The sequence below is a fragment of the Ctenopharyngodon idella genome, chromosome 13, assembly GCF_019924925.1.
Source record: "Ctenopharyngodon idella isolate HZGC_01 chromosome 13, HZGC01, whole genome shotgun sequence".
Lineage (NCBI taxonomy): Eukaryota > Metazoa > Chordata > Actinopteri > Cypriniformes > Xenocyprididae > Ctenopharyngodon > Ctenopharyngodon idella.
Genome location: NC_067232.1, coordinates 19,751,459 through 19,776,000, shown reverse-complemented (window position 1 = coordinate 19,776,000; position 24,542 = coordinate 19,751,459). Strand labels below are relative to the sequence as shown.

Here is a 24,542-nt window from a genome sequence, read left to right as displayed (position 1 = left end):
ACTTAATTTACCTTATTAAATTAACTATTTGCTCTAAAAAAGGCACTCAAAAAATAATTAATTGAACAAACTCAATTTAATTGAGAGCAGGAATTCCATGCTATAAACATGCGTATATGACTGCTCACATAATAGTAACCACAAAATTCAAAAACATTACAGAAACCCGCTAAATGTCCAACATAACTGAACATTAAACACTAACAAACAAATTCCATGAACAAAATGTTTCCCTTTACTAAAAAACACATAAAATAACACTTTAAACCCTAAATATACTCTCCTAATGCAGTCTCTTGCAAAGCATGCCCAACTAAGTGCCCAGTTAGTTATGTCAACATTAATTTGTGTGTTTCACTCAGCAATGTTAAGCTGACTGAACAAACACTTATTAAGTAAAGCTGACAATACTCATTTTTAGTAGAAATAACTACGTTAAATTAAGTTCATGTAGTTACATGAGTTAAGTAATGTGAACAAGGATGGTCTGAGTGAAACTAACAAGAGTGAAAGTTTTTTTTTTTTTTTTGAGTGAGGCGCTTTTCAGTGAAAACTGGCATTTTTTTTATTTACTGACAATGTAGTACTTTTGGCTAGGGCTGTGCGATTAAACGTATTTTCAATTTCGATTTCGATTTTGGCTTCCAACGATTATGAAAACAAGATAATTGAGGTAAAACGATTACTGTACCGCTGCTGCATTCCGTTCCGCACACCTTCCTTTCCTTAAAAGTGGTGCGCTTTTATCCCTCCCTAACCCAAACTTAACATCCAAATCAGCCAAATAAGAGAGGGATGTAAAATGCAGTCTACTGTTGCTAAACTTCAGGACGTGCTTGATATTAAACATAAACCGTGCTATTAAAAAGCTCATTAAGCCGCAAGACAGCGCGGAACGCACATAAGCAAAGGGCTTCAGATACGCGCCTAAGCAGTCAAATAGCCAACACAAATATATCGAAATGCCGTTTTGGTAAGTATCCTCGTAAATGCAGTCAGTTGTGTCTTAAGTGTACACTGAGAAAGTGCGCGTGTGTATAGCTGCCTTCACCTGCTATCGAAAATTTGATCATTACCATGTCTGAAGTCGTAATTACGAGCTCATCGCATACATGTTGCGAAATGAAAGGGTGTTCATGTGCAATTTTACCTAGGAAACTCGTATTTACCATAATTCCGAGACCTCATGAAGGCAGCATAACAGTAGGCTTATATTGGGTCCGTGCAGCTCTTAAAGGGACAGTAGCCAATGTTAATGATTTCTGAAGTCATTGTTAATCTATCAAGAAAAGACAAAGATAAAATCACTTACTGCTTTTGAATGAATAACTTTTTTAGTTTTAAATAAGAATTAGTCTATATTTAATGTATAGCCTACAGCAGTTATTTTACATTTGATTACTTAATTCAATTTCTGTTGGGTATTGCTTATCTAAATACCACTGTTAGTACATCTATCTGAAAAACCTTTCATGCATGCACGCATGCAACTACTTTCACTTTGCGTTTGTTTAAATTTCCAAAGAAACATGCTGATCGGTGGTTCAGAAGACCAAAACATATGTTTATTGGTTGAGTAGATGACAGATTCAACCAATCTGTGCACGGGGGTTGGACTAAGTATTAACAATCGTTCCTGTTTGGCTCAGAGGAACAAACCGCATGGGTTTCTTTGACGAATCAATGCTGATCAAAACTTAATGACAATCACATTCACTGAGATAAGTGTGATACCACTGAAAAGCCGGGAATCTTCTCTTTACGAGACTTTTAGCATACAGATTAGATTAGCGGCTCAAAAGTATTAAACATTAAAGAACAATACCATATTAAACCAACTGAGCAAACCAAGTTTCAAGAGCCTACTCCTAAATCTCTATGATATTCTGGTCTTTAAATATGATATTCTGGTCTTTAAATATAGCTTGAGCCTCTCTCTCTCTCTTTTAATATACAATATAACTGTATGGTATTTTTTTCCCACCCATTTTATCAGCCACCAGGCAAAATTGTAAATCCAATCACTTAGAAAAGTAATAGCACAGCTCTCCTCAGCAGCGCACAGGATTTGAGGCATCATTCATGGCTGTAGCATAAATGGTTACCTGCTATAAAGTTTGAATAATAGTAATTTTGCCTTAGCAAACACCACTAATGATGTTGTTCACCAGGTTGTTCAGGAATAGATGCGGAAAATTTGCACATGTGCGACGGAACACAAGCTCTCACCTGGTTATGGGTGTGAAAAGGTTTCTGAGAAACTACCTTGGATTTGGTGTGTGCGGTGTATGTTTGCGTGTACGCTGTTCCCTTGAGTCTCTGCTGTGCCTGGTGTGAGATCCCTTTTAATAGCATTTGATTTCTCCAGTGTGCAGATGTGATTCAAAGGAGCCATTTTCCTCCCAATTTCCGTACAGTTTCATACACGTGCCCTTGTCCCTGACAAATCCAACAGAATTAAAAATAATCCAAAAGGAGCCATATATTAACGCCAATCTATATTCCTAACCACTCTAATAGCTTATATTAGCTGGTGTGGGATGGGATTTAAGTGACTTTGACGGACAGCAGGTGTGTTGTGACCCCTCACTTGAGGTACTGAGATGCTGTTTACCCAGAGATTCTCGCATCTGCCCTCACTCGCGGCTGATGTGTTTTTGCTCGGCTCACATGCTAACGGGTGGTTTCGCTCAGGTCATGGATTTCCTTTCAGGTAATATTGGAGGTAAACATCAGGGCTTCAGAGTCTGTCTATGTCCGATAGCGTTGGATGTCTGTAATGGCTGGAGTTTCTCAGGGATCTGGACTGTAGGCTGCTATTGAGTTAAAGCTGAAGTGTATAGTTTCTGCTCTACTAGCATCACCAAACGCAATTGCAACAAGAAAGATTGTTTCCCAAAGTGAAAGCTCACTGGTATTTGGCTTGACTACTGAAATTACATTCTTGTGACTGTTCTAGTAAATTATTCTGGTGAATAGTGACAGTTTGATTCATGTAAATGAATGACCCCCTGTGGTAAAAATCATGTTTTTAATGTTGTTTATAAATCTATGTGGTGTTTTTAATATGCTTGAAGACAAACCATATGCAAATTCATATGTCAACACCATTGCTGAGTATATTTCATTCCTCAAAACTGCAGTGAAAAAAAGAAATCGCTGGTGTCTGTGACGTCACAAACTACCTTGTAACCAATCACGTCAACGTGCCGGCGGGCTTTAGTATATTACGATGTTATGATGATCTATATGCCTTTCTCCACCGAGTTGTTCCAAGCGTTTGTAAGAATACTGATTGTTAAAAGGCTGCTGTCTGACGAACGGTAACATGGTTTGTGTAACATTAGCAACACACTATTAGCTGTTTGATAACATAGTCAAGCAAAAGGCTAATCATATTAATTACCGTTATGTGTCCGATGTTGTAAAGAGCGATATGATTGTGCAGTGTTTACCTCAGTAAGTTGACCAAGAGGATCTCTGAGCTGGTGTGAGCTAATTTCTCACACATAGAGATCGTACAGTGCACACAAACACACACACACACACACACACACACACACACACACACACACAGATAAACATTCAGGACTCAGGAGCACAGAAACTTGTTGTCAATGCTGCCTTGCAACTTGCATTAATAAAATAGTTTTGCTACTGAAAGGCTGCAATATATTTCTCAGGAAAGTGGTGGAAGCATCACTGTTTTTGAAGCAATTAAACTAACAGCTTCACTTTTAGTCGAGAGACTGCACATACACAATTCACACTCTCTCTCTCTCTCTCTCTCTCTCTCTCTCTCACTAATTCATTCAAACAAATGTAATCTAGCAGCAATGCGAACACAAATTCGAAAGCAAAAGTGAAAGCGAGCACACATTCGAAAGCAATTTCGACCAAGGGGGAACCCTGTGTCTATGTCTTTTGGTCTATGTCTCCTCCTTGTGCCTTTTAAAACAGCTCAATAATCGCGGTTGTCTGAAATAACCGTGGTTGGATCAAATAACCACGATCAGATGGTTATTTAATAAGACCTACAACCGGCCTTATTAAATAACAGGCCTACAAAGGCTTACTGCAATTAGGACAAACACATGCTGGTACTGTAAGTAGACTAGAACATTGTGAGAGTTTAATGGGATGTGAAAAGTGGTCTGTGTTGTTGTGAATGCACACATGAGCTCTGAGAATAGAATCTGACCAGCTTGCTAAAAACCAGTTCTGGGTGAATACTATTGTTTGCGCCAGGGGCAATTCTTGGATATCAGTCTTAAGGGGGCTCAGCCCTCTTCCTGAATGTGAGATTTTGTAGCTCTGAGGAATAGTCTTCTTTTCAGCATGAAAGGTCAAAAGGTCAGGTGTTTGCCTGATAATTGTTTTAATAAACTAATTAAAATTGCAATATAATGGTCTGTTTGGTTGCAGTTTATTCTTTGATTTGAGAAGATTGTAGTACTGGGAATTTATTAAATGATTTTGATGTATTCACAATGGTTGTTTTACATTTTAAATAAAATAATGTAGTAACTTAGTAATTTATTATTACTAAATTTGTATTTATTTTTTATCATTTCATTTATTTTTTATTAATTTATTTTTTTTATTAAATTTTCTAAGTAACAGCATTAACATTGGTAAGTTGTAAACATGTAAAAAAATAAATAAAAATAAAATTTAAAAAAGTGGCATCTGTCACTATAATTCACATATTTCAGAATCAGAAATAACTTTATTTCCATGTGTGTTTACACACACAAGGAATTTATTTTGGTGACAAGAGCTTCCAGTGCAGAAAAAGTACCGACATAGTGCATACATACATAGAAATTAAGGTAATAAAATGAAATATAACACCAATAATAAACAGAACAGACAAATAAAATAAAATATAATACAATGCAGTAATAAAAATATAAAGAAATAATATACCAATAATTATACCAATAGACAGAATTATGAATATACAAATGCTATTTACAGATGTTCAATCCTAAGATGTGTTATGTATTGTTCAGGTGGGATATAGCCTGAGAGAAAAAGCCGATCTTATGCCTGGCTGTTCTTGTGCTCAGTGCCCTGTAACACCAGCCAGAGGGCAACAATGTGATTTTCCCAGCCCTTTTTCTCACTCTGGAGGTGTAAAGTGCTTGGAGGTTGGGCAGGGGGGGCACCAATGATCCTCTTAGCAGTCCGGACTGTCCTTTGTAGTCTGATTGGCTGAACCAAACAAGACAGTTATAGATGAACACAGGACAGACTTAATGACGGCCGAGTAGAATTGTATCAGCAGCTCCTGTGGCAGGTTGAACTTCTTTAGCTGGAAAAGGACCTTTTCAGTCGATGTGATTATGATTGTCCCATTTCAGGTCCTGAGAAATAGTAGTGCCCAGGAACCTGAATGACTCCACTTTTGCCATGATGCTGTTTGTGATGGTGAGAGGGGGGAGTGCTGGGGGATTTCTCCTGAAGTCCACAATTATCTGTTTTGAGAGTGTTCAGCTCCAGGTTATGACTGCACCAGACAGGCAGCTCTTTAACCTTCTGTCTGTAAGTAGAGTCATCACCATCCTGGATGAGGCCGATGCCTGTGGTGTCATTCACAAACTTCAGTAGCTTGACAGAGGGGTCTTTAGAGGTGCAGTCATTTGTGTACAGTGAGAAGAGCAGTGGAGAGAGCACAGAACCCTGGGGGCACCAGTGCTGATAGTGAGAGTCCTGGATGTGAGTTTCCTCAGTCTCTCTAACTGATGCCTGTCTGTCAGAATTCTGGAGATCCACTGACAGATTGGGGTTGGCACAGACAGCTGGCTGCATCATCCACAGACCTGTTTTCTCAGTAAGCAAATGGAAGGGGATCCAGCAGGAGTCTAGGAATGTCCTTCAAATTGGCCAACACCAGTCTCTTAAATTACTTAATGAGAGCAAAAGGAATGCAGTCTTTTAGTTCGGTGATTTTGGATTTTTTGGGGGGACCAGAATGATAGTGAAACTTCACACTGCTCCAGTGATCTGTTGAAGATCTTCGTGAAGATTGGGGCCAGTTGGTCAGCTCAGGCTTTTAAACAGGCAAGTGAAATGCTGTCTGGTCCTAAGGTTTTCCTAGTCTTCTATTTTTTGAAGACCCGGCTTACAACCTCCACACAGACAATAAACGCAGGTTGAATGGCGGGAGGGGGAAGGAGGGGGGTCGCAGGAGCTGTTGGTGTATGTGTGAAGTGCAGATCAGAGCGGCTGTGCGGTGTGAGACCAGAGATGTTCACAAGTCTTTCATCTGAAGACTGAGTCAAGTCTGAAGTCTTTAAGCTGGAGTCCGAGTCAAGCCTGAAGTCTTTATCACTGGAGTCTGGAGTCAAGTATGGAGTCTTTTGTCACGAGTCCGAGTCGAGTCTTAAGTCATTTCATGCCTTACTAAAAAAAAATCTCATACTCAAAAATCATATTTTTATCCTAGTTGTATTATATAGACAAAATATATGATCTGTTTTGTTTGTAATAAATGTCCTAAGATGTAAGGGATAATGTACATCCAGCCTGTTACTTATGTTATAATCCATTACAATGTACAAATCAATCGTCCTGGTAATGAGTAGTCATTTTCAATACAGTCGCTAAATGGACGCAAGATGGCGGCAGTCACGATTTGTTACACAGCAGTTTGCTATACAGCAGTTTGCTATACAGTGTTGTTATTGATGACATTCATTATCAGAACCTGCTTTATGTTTCCAGCTGTTTTAAGTCAATAAAAAAAACTGTACGCATACTGATTGTGATACGTTAAAATATGTGCTTTTAGTAATAAATGGATTAACATTTCTTTCTATCTCTCTCTCATAGACACATTAAGAGAGAGAGAAAAGCTGCATATACTATATGAAAAGATTACGAAAACATAGTGCTAGGTTTAAAGGTTAGATTTTTTTGTTCCTTTTTTTTTAACAGGCTGGCAATCCAAAGGAGCCATGCAGCTTCACCACAGTATAATAGTGAGTTAATGTGACCTTTGTGAATGGGATGTCTAATGAAATTTTACGTTGTCATTCTGGTATCTTTAATCATTTTACACAACTTTCTTTGCATCTAGCTGATTTGACGTTAATAAACCCAAATGTGAGAACATATGGCACGGTGGCGCCCATCATATTTCATGGGACTTTTAGGACAGTTTATGCGCAATACACGGACATACAGTATGTAATTGAATTCTACGTCAAGGGTCTGATCTACCACGACATGCAGGAAAATATATGTGACACAGATATTATAAAACCATTCAAATAAAACAAAAATTCTTTCTAGAGTGATCATCTCTGTGTGAGATTGGGTTTTTCAAACCTACAATAAAACACATTCATGAGCCAGCTGTTGATTCTCCACAGATCGTAGGGGTGTCCTACACTGTAAACCTTAACGCTCAAAATAATTAATTGGTTTGAGTAGAACAAACTTAAATTAAACAAATTAGTCCAGTCAAATTAACTTTTATGATTATTTAGCACTTTCTTTTTCTTTCAAGTTCACAGAACTGATATATTTAAAGTAAACTGAACTGTTTCATTGTTTTGAGTTTTATGAACATTTCTTTTAATTTAGATGAACTCAAGTTAAACTGAAACTGGGCTGGGATTTCTTTTTATTATTATTATTATTATTATTATTATTATTATTGTGCAAGATTAATCACTACTAAATCTCCCAACATTAAAGTTTTGTTATGCTAATTTAGAAGATTTTCTGTTAATGTGGGTTTTTGGAGTGTTACCATCATGGTGACAAGTGGAGCATGCGGCTTGGTTTGAGAGCAAGTATGATAAATGCTTTATATTGTTGTACTCATTCAGCAAGTGCTATACCATGCTGTTGTTAATGTATATCAAGTAAACCAAAAAAAAAAAAAAAAACTTTGACACATCTAAGAACTGACTGAAAATACACTGTGTAAATGTAGTTATTTCATGCTTCCATCAAGCACAAGCTTAGTACACTACAAATTCATTTGTAAAGTAGTATACCTTTTACAAATGCAGTTGGGGAAGGATGAAATGTATATATTCATCTTTAAGAAAGTACTCTGGCTGGGTCCTTAATTCCATCTACACCCACCCACTGTAGCAAGTTTGGTTGTTTAGCAAAAGTACAGCAAAACCGATTGTTGGTGAATTCCATTTCACAGCCAGTGAAAGTAAGGTGAGAAGAGACTGACTTATCAAACATATAAAAACCGTCCCCTTCACTTATACTCACACTCATACTGTAGCCTATATAGGCCTATGTTAAAATCATATTATTACAATACTTCAGACACTTTTAAGGGGTGATTGAACAAACAAATATCTATACTGTGATATTGTCTCTTGTGCCATAGTCTTAGATGAGAACTCATACAGCAGCCTTGTTTACTTTAATGATATGATAACATACAAACAATCCCCACAGACAAACATTAATATGGCCTTCATACATCTACAGGATCATAAGATGAGTTGCCATATTCATCCCTTACAAAGACTGAGTGAGACACAGTCTAAGAAGACCTTCTAAGGAGGTTTTTAGGCTGAGTGAGCATGGACATGTCATTGGGGGTTATGAATTGTGCATCCTCTTTCAAAGGTTTTGTCCAGTTAGTTTATAGAGTGCACACTATTGGGAATCTGTGTTGCAGATTTGACACATTCCTCAGAAGGAAACCTTTAGAGTCTTGAATCTCATTGCAGCTAAAGACACAAGTCTCACCATATATTTCAAATCTGAGAATGATTCAGTTATTTTAAGATGATGCTATGTCATTTTTTAGATGAGACTTTGTTTTGTGCAAACCAAAGAAAATGTTAGAATTGAAATGTCTAGTTTGTTTCTGCTAACAGGGCAGGATTTCCAAACACAACTTTTGCCTACAGCGCAAATGTAAAACAATTTAATTCGTTAAATACTTAAGTAATTTATTAAGTAATTTATTTTTGTTGAATTCTCTGTTGACCTGTTATGATTAAATCTACAATACAATGAAGTGTATTTGAGTTCTATTTGTTGAGTATAGTACGGATAAAAGTTTACAGGAAATGTGTTTTGAGTTGCAAAAAAAGTAATTATTCATAATCATGAAGTAAATTTTATAATTATGAATTTACATTTTCAATAATTTAACCACACTTTAAGTATCAGGTATTGTTTAATTCAATTCAAATTTATTTCTGTAGCCCTTTTCACAATTTTGCATGGTTGCAAAGCAGCTTTACATACATATAGAAAGTAAAGATATGTAATTATGACAAATAAAGAAAACAACATATAGTCTTTTTTTAAATGGTGAAAGAAATTCACGTACTTGATCAGAAGTTCAACTTTAATGGCCCAATGCGCTTTAAAATGTGGACTGCAAGGGTTGTCAAAATATTATGAATAATTAAATGAATTATTCAAATTATCCTGACCAGTCCTCAAAAATTACACAAAAAGTAAAAATGTCAAATAAATTCAGAAACGTTAACTGCATGAAAAGTAACAACATAAAATGTATTAAAATAATTTCAATTTATGCATCACATTTAAATCCACGGCGTAATGCAAGACCGTCAAACTGCTAAACATTTCATTGTGTTTTAGGAGCAATTGTGCAGTATACATTGTGAGTTGAAGCGAGCTGAGACAACAGGCAGAGAAATGTTACATATGGTTTTATTCCGCACACTGTCTGTGTTTTAGTGTGTGCACAAGAATAAAACTAATGTTATGCCGGTTTATGCAATAGCTTCCTGCAGCGTTAATAACAGATCATGTCAGGTCAAAGAGAAAGCAAAAAAATCTGCAGATGATATAATGTTATGTCTGCTGGCTTTATTTCTTCAACAGCTTCAAGTTTGATGCACAATGGATTAACAGTGTTATTTTCATGTACCGATTCCCAGTCTTTAAATCCATATAATTTGTGCTGTCATTGATGTAAAAATCTGTTTGCATGTAGTAGTACTTGTAACAGTATAGAAAGAACACAAAGTAACCCCGGTTTTGCATTGTGCATATCTGCGTGGTGGCGCAACAGGTTAACCGAGTGCGCTTGTGTGCCAGTGACCCGGGTTTGAATCCAGTCCATAGTGTTTCCTACATTCAATGTACATATATCTGTTCCCAGTGTCTCATTGATGTTCTCCAGATAAGCGAGTTACTGTACTGGGTGATTGCAAAATATCAGTAAAAGGCAAATTCCTAAGCTGTGCCATTATTTATAAAGATTACTTTATTGTATTTGAAGCACACAATAATGATGCCATTAGCACACTTTAAGTTTACTTGGAATGCCATTACAATATGTTTTAAAATCACTAAAAGTAAAGGATAGTATGACCTCAGCTTGTTATCAGTATAATATTAATGTATGTTCAATACATTGATGTTACAATTGCAATTCAGTGTAATTGAATTGCAATTGTAACATCACCAAAATGCATTTGAAGTTTATGCTGAGTGAATTCTGCATTTCAAAACTTAAATACAAGAGTAGATATTTAAGTATACTTGGAATAGTTCCACTTTAGCACAAACAAGAATATTTAATACAACTTTAGTTGAACTTCAGCACTGCTTTTGGACAACTAAAATGCATTTAGTACAAAATTAGTTGTTCCAATTTAACAGACTTTAAGTATACCAATTTATAGTGTTCCACACTTCAGCTTTTCAGAGTATTTCCCTTGTCACTGTGCCTGCCTTGTACAGGATTTTGTCCCCACTTCTGTAAGCATTTTATTTGGCATGACAAAGCTGTCTGAGTTTTGCTGTTAACCATGGTTTATCATTACTGAATAATGAATATGTCCTAGTAGGGATACACATATCCTCACAGAAACTTATGTATGGTATTACTCATGCAGCTTCTATGCAGCTTCAAAAACACTCCAATCAGTGCAGTCGAAGCAGTAGTTCCCGCTCTGCTTCATTAGTCCATCTTTTTACAGTGCTTATTACAGGTTTAGCTTATTTCAGTTTCTGCCTGTAGGATGGAATGGACTAGACAGTAATCAGAGAGCCCCAAAGCTGCATGTGGAAGAGAGTGATATGCATCCTTTATTGTGGTGTAACAGTGGTCCCGAATATTACTGTCTCTGTTGGGACATGTAACATTTTGTTTGTATTGTGGCAGTTCACAGTTCACAGTTCACAGATTTGCTTTGTTAAAGTCCCCAAGAATGATTATTAGAATTGGATCATAGAGAGTTCTGGCATGAAACTCTTCATAATCACATCTTTATATATAGAACACAGCTGATTGGTTCCTGCTGTATCAGTAGCCAATGAGCTTGTGTGCTCAAACTTAAATACATGGGTAGCATTTGCCTTAGCAGTGCAGCGTGCTTTCAGAAACCCTCCACCTTCCCCAGCTCCACCTGTATAGATCTGCTACGGGTAATTCATGTACGTTATATTGTACAGCAGCAGCATGTCTTACTTGCTCACAGCAGTGTGTCGTGTATGTATTGGCAGTAGCAAGTCCCGTACTTGCTTTGCAGCCACAGCAGCAATAAAAGCAGCAGTAGCAGTGTAGCAGATCAATTCTGCCAAGACCAAACATACAACATTGTCATACCCATTACCATGCCAAACTCTCCAAGAGTTGTCATGACAGAAATACATTTAACGGGGAAATTACCACTCCACTTCACATTGTCCAATGAAATTTGAGCTTGTTGTGCCACATCACGATTGGCTGGTGTATTATGATGGGCATTGCACATCAATTATGTAATATTTTAAAACAAATATGTGGATTTTTAATTGAATCGACACACTGGCAATCACCGAGAGAGCCTTGCACATGCACCGGATGTGACAGTTGTCGCATTGCATCCCACTGCAACAGCTAGAAGTTGTCCACACCTTTGCAAATCCATTTGTCCTTTGTATCAGAAGTAGCGTGAGTACACTACTTGAACTTGGAGTACGTCAGAAATAGAACGGGGCATCAGTTTACTGTTGGGTATTTGTCACGTCGCATCCAGTGTAGACAGCATCACTGATTATAATGGGTTCTATTTGCTTTTGTCGCATGTTGCTCGCATCTGGTGTAGACACAGTGTTACATGGTCCACGGTTCGCTTTTGTAAATAGACACTTTGGTCACAGTTATGAATGTGCAACTTCTAACATAAACTCCTTGTAATATATTTTTACAGGGAGCAGAACAATTACAGCAATAAGCAAAAAATGAGTGAATAGTGGTTGTGAATTAAGTGCAAAGCAAGATGCAAACCCGTAGTAATGCGCTATGGCAATGTCTGTCTGGCAGCAGATACGTAAAAATAAACAGGAATTTTAGGACTTCTGAGTGATTTCTTACTGTTTTGTACACGTTGTCTTATTAATTATAATTCAAAAGCATTTTCTTCTATTTACCACATTATTGTTGATAATATTTGAAAGGGGCGCTTTTGATTCCTGCCTGGTAAGTTTGATTAATTTCAGAATAACTTCTGCATTGCTACTCAGAAATATTCTAGGAAGTCCATAAATGATGATTTTCATCTATAAAATTTTTGTTTACTTAATGTTTGGTGCATTTACATGACATGACAATGAAAAGGTTCAAGATTTAATGCAGCATTTTATTTGCACTTATATTTTTTTCCCCTTTAAATTTAATGCAGCATTTGTTTTACAGAGTAGATTTAGTTTTTAGTGCAGTTAGTTTTTTTTATGCTGTACAGATTATATGCTTGGAGAGACTAGATCAACTACTTTCAGGATTTCTTATTACTTTCTTTTTGCAAAGTGCTGTGGCTGCCAACCTAAACATTTACAATGAATCATAGGCATTTCTAGGCTGTATTTAAGTCCCCTTTAAAATCTTAAACTGGCTCTCAGGTGAATGTTATCTCAAAAAGTGGTTCTCAAATAGTGTTATTCATTCCAGTGCAAATGCATATTTCTAGGATATTCATTTAATTTACAAACATAGTTGTTATGATTGTCCGGACCTTTGTTTGGAAGGAAAAGTAGAGCCTGGACCTCTTGGAACTCTAATTGAATAGCGCTGGATAATGGTTTTTGCTCTGTGAGGACCGATTATTTTGTGTTTTTCTGCAGGGATTCAAAAGGAGTTGAAATAATTTGCAACACATTGAAGCATAAAATGAAGTGTAATTATCTTGGAGGAGAGGCGAAAACTCAGCCAACCATATATTAACACATGCTGAAATTATGACCTTCACATTCTTACATAATCAGCCTCTCATACACAGATATTTATGAACCAAAAGAGGACACTAATGAATCTGTACAGAATGGGGATTTACAACTTTTATTTATTAATGAGGAAATCGTTATTATTATAAACATTAATTAGTTGTACTTAGATATTACTTGAGGAGGTCAATATTCCATCATGCACCTGGAAACCAAACCATTTCCTGCCAATCTTTTTCTGTCAGGTACCGTTTTAGTGGAAAACATGCAGATCAACGGTCGTGCTCAGGATCCAGATAGAACCATCTCCTTGACGCTGCTGGACAACTATGATTACTGGGTTATCCTTGACCCTGCACTGCAGAGACTGTATCTCAACAGCACCGGACGAGTGCTGGACCGCGACGTGAGTAAACAAACACGCACATTCTGTCAAAAATAACATATTGCTGCTGTTGTCTTTTGGCTGACACACACACACACACACACCACCTTGCACAAGGAGGGCAAGACACAAAAGGTCATTGCAAAAGAGGCTGGCTGTTCACAGAGCTCTGTGTCCAAGCACATTAATAGAGAGGCGAAGGGAAGGAAAAGATGTGGTAGAAAAAAGTGTACAAGCAATAGGGATAACCGCACCCTGGAGAGGATTGTGAAACAAAACCCATTCAAAAATGTGGGGGAGATTCACAAAGAGTGGACTGCAGCTGGAGTCAGTGCTTCAAGAACCACTACGCACAGACGTATGCAAGACATGGGTTTCAGCTGTCGTGTCAAGCCACTCTTGAACAACAGACAGCGTCAGAAGCGTCTCGCCTGGGCTAAAGACAAAAAGGACTGGACTGCTGCTGAGTGGTCCAAAGTTATGTTCTCTGATGAAAGTAAATTTTACATTTCCTTTGGAAATCAAGGTCCCAGAGTCTGGAGGAAGAGAGGAGAGGCACACAATCCACATTGCTTGAGGTCCAGTGTAAAGTTTCCACGGTCAGACACACACACACACACACACACATATATATATAATATGGAAGTCTGCCTGAAGTCTCTAAGACAAACAAGCGCTACAATAAATCCCGTCCTGATTTGCAGCACACCGACATGTCACGGTAATAAGACCATGACAGCCACACAGCACTGCAACATTTTCTTACTCAGTATTTTCAGTCTTTCTAGTAAAATATTTTAACATCCTTAAATCAAGATAAATATACTTATTCAAAATTGCATGAGATATTAAGAATTATGTCAGAGATTATATCTTAAATAGTAATAAATAAATGATAATTATTATTATCATTATGTTTTTGTTTATTATAAATATAACAAAATGTTGTGAGGTTTATGCTTAAAAATAATTTACCATTTGTGTCAAACAAGTTCTTCTCAAGTACATTTGTTGTATTTAAAATATATTTCAACATTTTTTTCTTTTTAATATTATGTATTTTTTAGATTATTTTTTATTATTTTTCATAATAATAGTATTTCTTTTTAGTATAAATATAACATTTTGTGAGCTTAAAAATAATTTACCATAATAAAAATTAAAATAATTTATCATTATTTACCAAAATCTTAATGCAAGTGTGCTTCTAAAGTAAAAGTATTTAAAATATATTTAAACATTTTTCTTTTACATGTTAAATATCTTTTAGATGAGAATAAGGATGATGATGGTAATTATTAAAGTTGTTATATAATGTTTTTGACTGCACTTTATGTATTTACAGTAGTGTTGTCAATCGATTAAAAAAATATAAAAAAATAATAATTGCACATTTTTTCTGTAATTAATCGCGATTAATCGCACGTAACGTTAAAGTTTTTAATATATTGTAATAATTTAAAATTTAATATCCAAATTAATGTAGAAACAACATAAAGACAGTATATTTTAAATATTTGATCTAACAGGTAGGAAATATATAGAAACTGAATAAAGTTATCAAACACTTTACAGTCTTCACTGCAGAAATTATAAAATAAATATAGATTAATCCTTATTAAAGCTACAAAAAATTATTCAATCAAGAGCAGTGAGTGATATCAAAGTCCCTTTAAGACAAGTCATTTCACTCGGCGGCCATCTTTAAAACGCCTCTCAGGCATGCAAGTTCAGCTCCTATCACTTTGAATGGGGAAACATCAAATTCTCCAAAGCTGTTTGCCAAGCTTTCAATTAAATTTCATATTTGAAATTACCAATGAAATCTGACAACAACTGTCTCATAAATTTTCTTTCTAAACGCTCGAATCATGACAAAAAATTTTATTTTTCAGACTAGATCAAGCTAATGCGCATGCGCAATCCTAAATGCGCGTCTAATTTCAGAGGTGTGTGTCTGACTGTTTCCATAGGAACCAGAGCTTCTAACGGTCGCTGCAGTGACGCAATGTCTTTACCAATCAGCGATTGGCTCTTATTTAGAAGGCGGGACTTATTCCGCCATATTGCGCGTTGCACTTTCTCCCATTCAAAACAATACGAGTGATGCATCTTGTGTTATTCAATAGTCTTTGATGATATTTTCTTTTTTTCTTTTGTTTTTTGATTAAAGTTAATGACAGACATCAGAGCAGCAAGTTTATTAGGCCATTTTTGTTTTTGTCCTTTCAAGCGCGAAAGAGAACTGAATGCGGCCGATTTAAGTTCTTTTTTGTGTCTTATCGCTCTTGAGTGGTTTAATACCACTTGAATAAATGATAGCATGATCATATAATGTAATGCTAGCTAAAGGATGAAGAAAAAACTGATGCTGCATTAATTACATTAAATATTTAAAGCATTAAACTGAAAAAAATGAATCACATGCATTAACATGTTGATTTTGACAGCACAGTACAGTAATTGCAGATTCATAGAATGTGAGTAAATAGGTTTCTCTCAAAAATGAATTGTTGGATTTACTTAAGAAAGCAGTCTAAAGTGGTTCTACGCAATTGAGTAATTTGTACAAATAAGAATTTAGCTGTATGAACAAAACAAATTCAAGTAAAGCTGACAAAATTTATTTGAGTAAATACAAAATGATAATAAAAGTTTATTACATAAGGTGAATACATTTATTGACTTAATTACCTTATTAAATTAACTATTTGCTCTACAAAATGCACTCAAAAAAAACAACAACAACGAAAAAAAAAAAAACTAATTGAACAAAATTGAATTGAGAGCAGGAATTCCATCCTATAAACATGCGCATATGAGCGCTCACAGCCTAAACACAGGCGCCAGTCTTCTGCATAATGGTAACCACACAATTCAAAAATATTACAGAAACTCCTGTAAATGTTTGACGTAACTGAACATTAAACACTAACATAAACTAACAGCATCTTTCCCTTTACTGAAAAACACATAAAATATCACTTTAATCCCTAAATTTACTCTTATAATGCAGTCCCTTGCAAAGCATGCTGGGAACTACAGATCAACTGCCCAGTTATGTCAACATTAATTTGTGTTTCACTCAGCAATGTTAAGCTGACTGAACAAACACTTATTAAGTAAAGCTGACAATACTCATTTTTAGTAGAAACGACTCAGTTAAATTACGTTCATGTAGTTATATGAGTTTTTAAGTAATGTGAACAAGGATGGTTTCAGTGAAACTAACAACAGTGAAAGTTCTTTTTGTTTTTAGTTTTTTTGCTTTATTCGACTGTGCTCTCAGAGTCTACTGTTCTAGAGTACAAGAACAGCCATTGCTTCCATTAAAAAGACTGAAAAGGCAGAAGATTTTCCTCCCACAGCCACTATATGATCATTGCAATTCCTCCCATTCCTTTTTCTTCAAGTGCTTCATCTCCTCCCTCTTATACTGTGTGTCTGTACATTACACCAATCTTCTATAAAGCACCGCATATGTGTCTGTGTGCTCGTCTGAAAAGCATTGTGGTAGTGACAGGCCTCTTATGCCACTATTGGATGATGATTACAGGACATTCCCTCCTCTTCCTCCCCCTCGTCCTCTTCAGGAGGCTTTGTGGGATTCAGCCACTTCACTCAACAGCTCCACTGCTTGTTTTTTTCTGAGTACTTGCAGCCAAACACCTTATTTATCCAAAAGAAAATGAGGAGGCTTGACATTAATCCTGTTTGCATTGTTACATTCAGTTATGTAATCTTGTGTATTCACACATACAGGCATCTTATTGCTGGAGATTGCTGATTGGCTGTATTGTTAATGTACTTTACTAATGGCAGGTACCCAAATGTTATTGATGACTGGTCATAGCTTTTGAAAATATCACAAATGGGTAGTGTTGCCATTTATTACCATTTGCGTATGTATGCTCTCAAATCTCAAATCCACAGGTGCCTTGTTTCATGATTTGCTAATGCATCCAATTACAATAGTTGTTTTCTCTATATTTTATAAACCCCTTTATGTTCTTTCTTCCAGCCGCCCAGTTACATCACCACCATCGTGGTTCAGATTCAGTGCACCAATGAGCTGGTGGGAACGGTTATTCTGCATGAAGTACGGATAGTGGTGAGGGACAGAAATGACAACACGCCTCGTTTCCAGCAGCCTCGTTACTATGTATCAGTTAATGAGGTGAGACCTGATAACTTATGCACTGGCTCATTTCCTCTCTGTCTTTCTGTCAATTCAGTTTCTATTTAATGTGCATAGTATGCAAATGTTCTATATTCATGGGATACCTGGACAAACTGCCTCATTTGAGAAAATATGCAGTATACAACAGCGCATTGTGGTGGGTACTGTATCTGACAATGCAATGTGATGAATGAACCAAAAGTAATTACAGCTGGAAATATATTTTAAAAAAATAATAATATAAAATAATAAAAATAATATATTCTTATATACTATCGTTCAAAATAATTTTGTTTTCTTTGAAAGAAATTATTACTTTTATTCAGCAAGGATGCATTAACTTAATCAATGTGACAGTAAAGTTTATATGTATAAGTTTATGTATGTATGTATTTATATATATATATATAAACTTTACTGTCACTTTTAATTAAGTTAATTGCATCCTTGCTGAATAAAAGTAATAATTTCTTTTAAAGAAAAAATCTTACTGACCCCAAACTTTTGAACGATAGTATATACATTCCCAATTGTAATTACTTCTGGTAAGTATATATATAAATCTGCGGTAATAATGGGGTAATAATGGAATAACAATTTTAAAAAGGGATTTTCACTATTATTTACAACAGGATCTGCATTTTCATGGGTTTAAATAAAATATTTTTGTCATAAGCAGGGTTTGAAATTAACACCCACCAACCCGCTAGATGCGGGTAAAAATTAGCTGTGGCGGGTAACGCTGTCAAATCACTAGCCAATTTGGCGGGTTACTTATGTTTACTCACTTTGCTGGGGAAGTTCGTGTAAGCCAAATCTGCACAGATTTACCGCAAATACTCAACTCGTGAGTCATCATGATATATTAAATACAGCGCATTGTGCAGAATCTGCGCATATCTGACTTACTTGAACAAACACATTACTAGGCAACAAAAAACGGCACGCTTGTTCATTTGCATTGAAGCAATAGCGAAGATTAAAAAGAAGCATAATAATGTGTCGATACATTTGGTTAACAGAAAATACATTATTATTTTCCAATATCCTACAACTTTAGCAGATCCTGGCTTATCCTAAAACCACAGGTTTGTTTTTTTTCCGCGTGGTGTTTGGTGTTCTTTGTAGAGGAGAGCAAGGGCGAAAAACTTTTTCATTTTTCAGAAAAACTTAATTTAAATATATATATATATATATATATATATATATATATATATATGTTTTAGACAGAGATATATTTTTGCTGTGGTCAGTAACTCACAAGTGTGGTCGATCAATACCAGGTATTTTGTGTAAATGTAGTACGACTTCAGCATAATTTCACTTTGAACATAAGTTGCACATTGTTACTTTCGAACCCTTCAGTTGGTACGGAAGTAACACAGGTGGGTCAAAAGTAACACAATACAAGCAAGAATTTTTCGTGTTACTCTTGTTTTTATTAAATATACCAGATTATGACCTTGTTACTAAGTAACTGCAAACATGTTTTTTTTTTTCCTTTATCTTTGAAAAAACTTTTACATTTTACTGTATTGATCTGTCCACCTAAAAAAAAAAAAAAAAAAAAATGGTGATGAGGATAAAAGAAGAAGGGAGGAGATAGCTGGATGACAGGATTTTGTTTGAATAAGAAATGAATGTATGAAATCAAGATTCTATTTAGTATCTATCTATATATATATATACAGTATGTATATGATATCGGTGCCGATGCCGATACCGATAGTTTGGTTTTTCTTAAGGAAAAAAAACCTCTCCCAAATAATGTTGCAAACTATACAGGGAACCCTCTCATTTCATTCACTACAATATTAGAGGTTACAATTAACAACAGAAGTTTTATATTCAGCTGCTGTTTATTTTCAGATATAATAATTACACTCAAATAAAAACTGAAACGTTTGTATAAACTTAGTATCACAGGTAGTTTTCATAAGCACTTGTTGTCTTCATGGCAAATTTACACAAACATAATTAACAGTAAATAAGCTCCTCTCTAGTGGGTTTTTTTATATATGTAGATAGCTAAGGAACTGTAAACATTGGAAAACATTCCTGAGGTAAATTTGACATGATGCGACATATTGTTCACAAGCTGTTTTATTGACGTCTTTCCGCGGTTGAAACACAAATAAAGTGATTACATGAGACGTGATATATTCTGGTAAGTTGTACTAGGCTATATCTTTCAACATACCTTTGATATTCATTCATGTTTTTCGAGATATAACTTGTATTGAAGAGGAAGAAAAGACTCGCGCTCCGAGCTGCCGCCTGAACTAAGCATTACAGCGATCTGACACGTCACATTTAAGAGCGTCAAAACGCCATTTATTGTTTGAATTTCATGATAAAATGGACAGAATTTGAAAACTGAAACTTTTATTCTTATCAGAAGTAACAAAGCACAAAGCCTTTTGCGATTATTGGATGGGAGGCACTACAAATAATATTTGGTGTAGCAAAAAATAAAAATAAAAACACAGACCTGGCAACCCTGGCTTGAAATACGGGTGATTCATAGGGTCAAAAAGAGCCTGCTTTAGCGTCACTATTTTTAAACTGTTAATGCATTAAAATTCAACACAAAAGCTGGTTTGCCAACCGCCAAGAAGAAGAAGAAATTCAACACGAGTGATTTTCTTCACACACAATATGTATGAGTTGCAGTCACGTTTTGCACCCTTTTGATTGACAGGATATAATCGGCCGATGGCCGATAGTGATAAAAATAGCTTTTATCGGCCGATACCGATTGTTGGCCGATACATCGGTGCATCTCTAATATATAGCCTATATAAGCTGTGATGTAGTTAATCTGGTTTATTTATGTTGTTTTTGTTTGTTTGTTTGTTTGTTTTCGCTAGTAGAAGTTCTGAATGGCCGGTAACTAAAAAATTTAGTAGCCAAATTGGCTGGTGAGTGAAAAAGTTCATTTCAAACCCTGGTCATAAGAGACAATAAAAACAACTTTGTTTACTCATTTCCTGGTAAAAAAAATATAACTTGATTTTCAAGTCAATGAATTTGCGACAGCTGAATGTAACTTTTTCGACAATCCAAACATTTCAGTCTCTGAGTAACACCGAAATAAACTTCATTCCGTTCAATGATTATAATGAATTACGCAAAAAGCATTTTGAAAGTCTCCAGCACATTTTATAATTACTCAAAAATCAAACATAGTTCACCCCTTACGCACATTATCACATCCGTCAAAACTCAAGATGGCTGTCATTTGGAATATTAGAACTGAAAACATCATAACACACTCATGGTCATCAGTCATTTCGCTGATTACTTGCTGGCTAAGAAATATATCATTATTATCTTACGATCCCTCTGTTTTCAAATTTACACATCAGTGTCTGTCAAAAAGTAACGTGCACAATACACGGTAGTATTTACGAGAAGCAGAGGTCCAGGGAGTAAACGTATTTCCCACACTACCGGTTGTTTTGAATGCGTCATTGCTTTCCAAGAAGAGGGAGAAAATGAGTGGCTTCAATATGCTGTCTGTTAGAGACGATAATGTGCATAATACATGCATGTGAGTATAATTTCGTTCTTCACACTGAAATTGAAATGGAATGATCAGGGAACTGAGTGAAATACTTCACACTAAATGCTAAAGAGAATAAATGCCAATCCAACTGAAAAATATCACCGGATTAGTGCACATTGTTCAACATGTGTTGGTTTTGGCGGACATTTCTGATTTGAATAATTTCATTAATTTTCTATTCTTGACTGTTCTTTTCTTTCATTATTTTGGTTATAGATGAACCGTTAAATGATTGATCTTGAGATGAGTCTCTGTCGCCCAATTTGACTCTCATATGCTAATGTAATATATATTATAAACTTGACAGGTGATTTTTATAAAATGTAGTTTGATCACAATCTTCTCAGTTGTTTAAAAGATTAAGGCAATTATCAAAGTGTAATAAAATGTTGTTTAATTAATGTTGTTTCAATGAAAGATGGTCAATTTTTACGATTTGTTGCATTTAGTTTCCTCTTATCAGATTCTGACTGCTGCATTTTGAATGCAAGGCAATTTATTTGATCAAAAATATAGCAACAAGAAATACATCAACACAGGCAAGAAAACTGCACTCTTGAATGAACAGAGAGTTAAGTCGACAGTCAACACATATATATATATATATAAAGTCATTGTGTAGTCTGTTGGCATACACCATCAGTTATTCAGATCTAAAACCATCCCCTCTTGGCATTGGCTCAAAATTACACTTAAAATTATGCACACACACACACACGCTTGACCCTCCTCTCTAGAAGTACAGATATGAGGACTATTTTTAAATGTAATGGCTTTCATTTATTTGGAATACGTTTGCATAACTTCCGTGAGCGCGTACGTGTTGGGGGTGTGTAAAAGCTTGGCTTCTTTATGCTTGTCAATCTTTCCCCTCTCCTTTAAGTCAAATATGCTGTCATTCTTTTCTTTCTGCCTCTCTCCTCCTGTACATGCAAAATGAGAAAGAGAGGGAGGATAAATACAGTGAAGTGATGAAGTCAGAGGGGTGCCTGGTGGGAAGGGAAATGTATCAGGTAGTGTCTGCATTTGGAGGCGGATGTGATCATGTGAGTTGCTTTTGATCCACAAGGGCCGTGACTTGGTTCATGGGTTTTCTGGGTGATTTGGAGCCCCAGAGGCAGTGTACTGTAGACTGACACTGTATGTGTGGGAGAGAGAGGTTTCACATGTGAATTTCAGTCCTCAGAGATACTAACATCGACCTCAGAATTCCAAGCAAGATGAGATTAGTTCCAGATCGTCAGGTTGTTTTCCAAAAATTGTTTTGGCTTCATCCCATCCATCTCTTCAGTTATTCAATGTAACATGCAATTACTTCGAGCTGGTGTGTTTACGAGGTTCTCCAGCACATGACAAATTACAAGGGACATTACATATTGTGATCACAACAGAAAAGACATTCAAATGGCTGAATTCGGTTTTATAGAAAAAAAACAAAAAAAAAACATATGTGACCCTAGACCACAAAACCAGTCATAAGGGTCAATTTTTTGAAATTGAGATTTATATATCATCTGAAAGCTGAATAAATAAGCTTTCCATTTGTTAGGATAGGACAATATTTGGCCGCGATACAACTATTTGAAAAATCGATTATTTTGACCTATACAATGTATTGTTGGCTATTGCTACAAATATACCTGTGCGACTTATGACTGGTTTTGTGGTCCAGGGTTACATATATGGTTTAAAACTGTAGTAGTATGAAGTAAGTAAGTCTCTAAGAACATAAAAATATACATGCCACTTTATAATACTGTTGTAGAGAGTTCTTTCCCCTAATTTTACTTATTTTTTTTAGCTGTTATGCCATTTTCATCTATTTGTTTGGCAGACAATCTTTTCCAAAGCAAATTGCAAATGAGAATAATACAAGCAGAAGTGATTAATCCAGCATTTTTGATCAAAAGATAATGCAAGAATTATTCATTTGTAAAAGGTTTTAGAATTTTTTTGAAAATGTCATGAGCGATATGAAGATTAATGCTACTGTTTATCTCTTTGTAATGTCTTCCACCATATTGACAATCAATTTATTTTTTAACTGCCTCTACTGTTATTGGTTCCTATTACCTTCAGTTATGTGTAACACCACTGACAGATGAGCATGTCAGCCATATATATATATATATATATATATATATACACTACCAGTCAAAAGTTTGGAAACATTACTATTTTTACTGTTTTTGAACGAAGTCTCTTATGCTCATTAAGGCTGCATTTATTTCATAATAAATACAGAAAAAAACAATAATATTGTAAAATATATTTACAATTTAAAATTATGGTTTTCTATTTTAATATACTTTAAAATATAATTTATTTCTGTGATGCAAATCTGAATTTGCAGCATCATTACTCCAGTCTTCAGTGTCACATGATCCTTCAGCAATCATTCTAATATGCTGATTTGATACTCAGTTATTATCAATGTTGAATCTAGTTGTGTTGCTTAATATTTTTTTGGAACCTGTGATACTTTTTTCAGGATTCATTGATGAATAAAAGGTTAAAAAGAACAGCATTTATTCAAAATATAAATCTTTTCTAACAATATAAATCTTTACTATCACTTTTTTATCAATTTAACACATCCGTGCTGAATAAAAGTATTAATTTCTTTCAAAAAAAAAAGAAAGAAAAAAAATTACTGACCCCAAACTTTTGAATGGTAGTGTATATTGTTACAAACGATTTCTATTTTAAATAAATGCTGATATTTTTTAACTTTTTATTCATCAAAGAATCCTGAAAAAGTATCACAGGTTATAAAATAATATTAAACAGCACAACTGTTTCCAACATTGATAATGAATCAGCATATTACATTGATTTCTGAAGGACACTGTAGACTGAAGACTGGAATAATGATGCTGATAATTCAGCTTTGCATCACAGAAATAAATTATATTTTAAAGTATGTTAAAATAGAAAACCATAATTTTAAATTGTAATAATATTTCACAATATTATTGTTTTTTCTGTATTTATTATGAAATAAATGCAGCCTTAATGAGCATAAGAGACTTCGTTCAAAAACAGTAAAAAGAGTAATGTTTCCAAACTTTTGACTGGTAGTGTGTGTATATATATATATATATATATATATATATATAATATTTAATTAAAAAATAATAATAATAATAAAGCACAGTAGGTTTAATGTATTTTTGATGAGTTAACTCAGGAAAAATACCAGATGGAAATGCTACCGCAGTTGTAGACCCTAA

General features: G+C 35.2%; 1 protein-coding gene across 1 annotated transcript in view; it reads left to right on the top strand.

Annotated features, from left to right (window-relative positions):
- pcdh15a (protocadherin-related 15a) overlaps positions 1-24,542 on the top strand; it is a 256,854-nt gene that overhangs the window by 85,482 nt on the left and 146,830 nt on the right. The window contains 2 exon segments of the mRNA XM_051918041.1: positions 13,422-13,582; positions 17,583-17,738. Of these exon segments, the coding sequence (XP_051774001.1) occupies positions 13,422-13,582; positions 17,583-17,738 (317 nt within the window).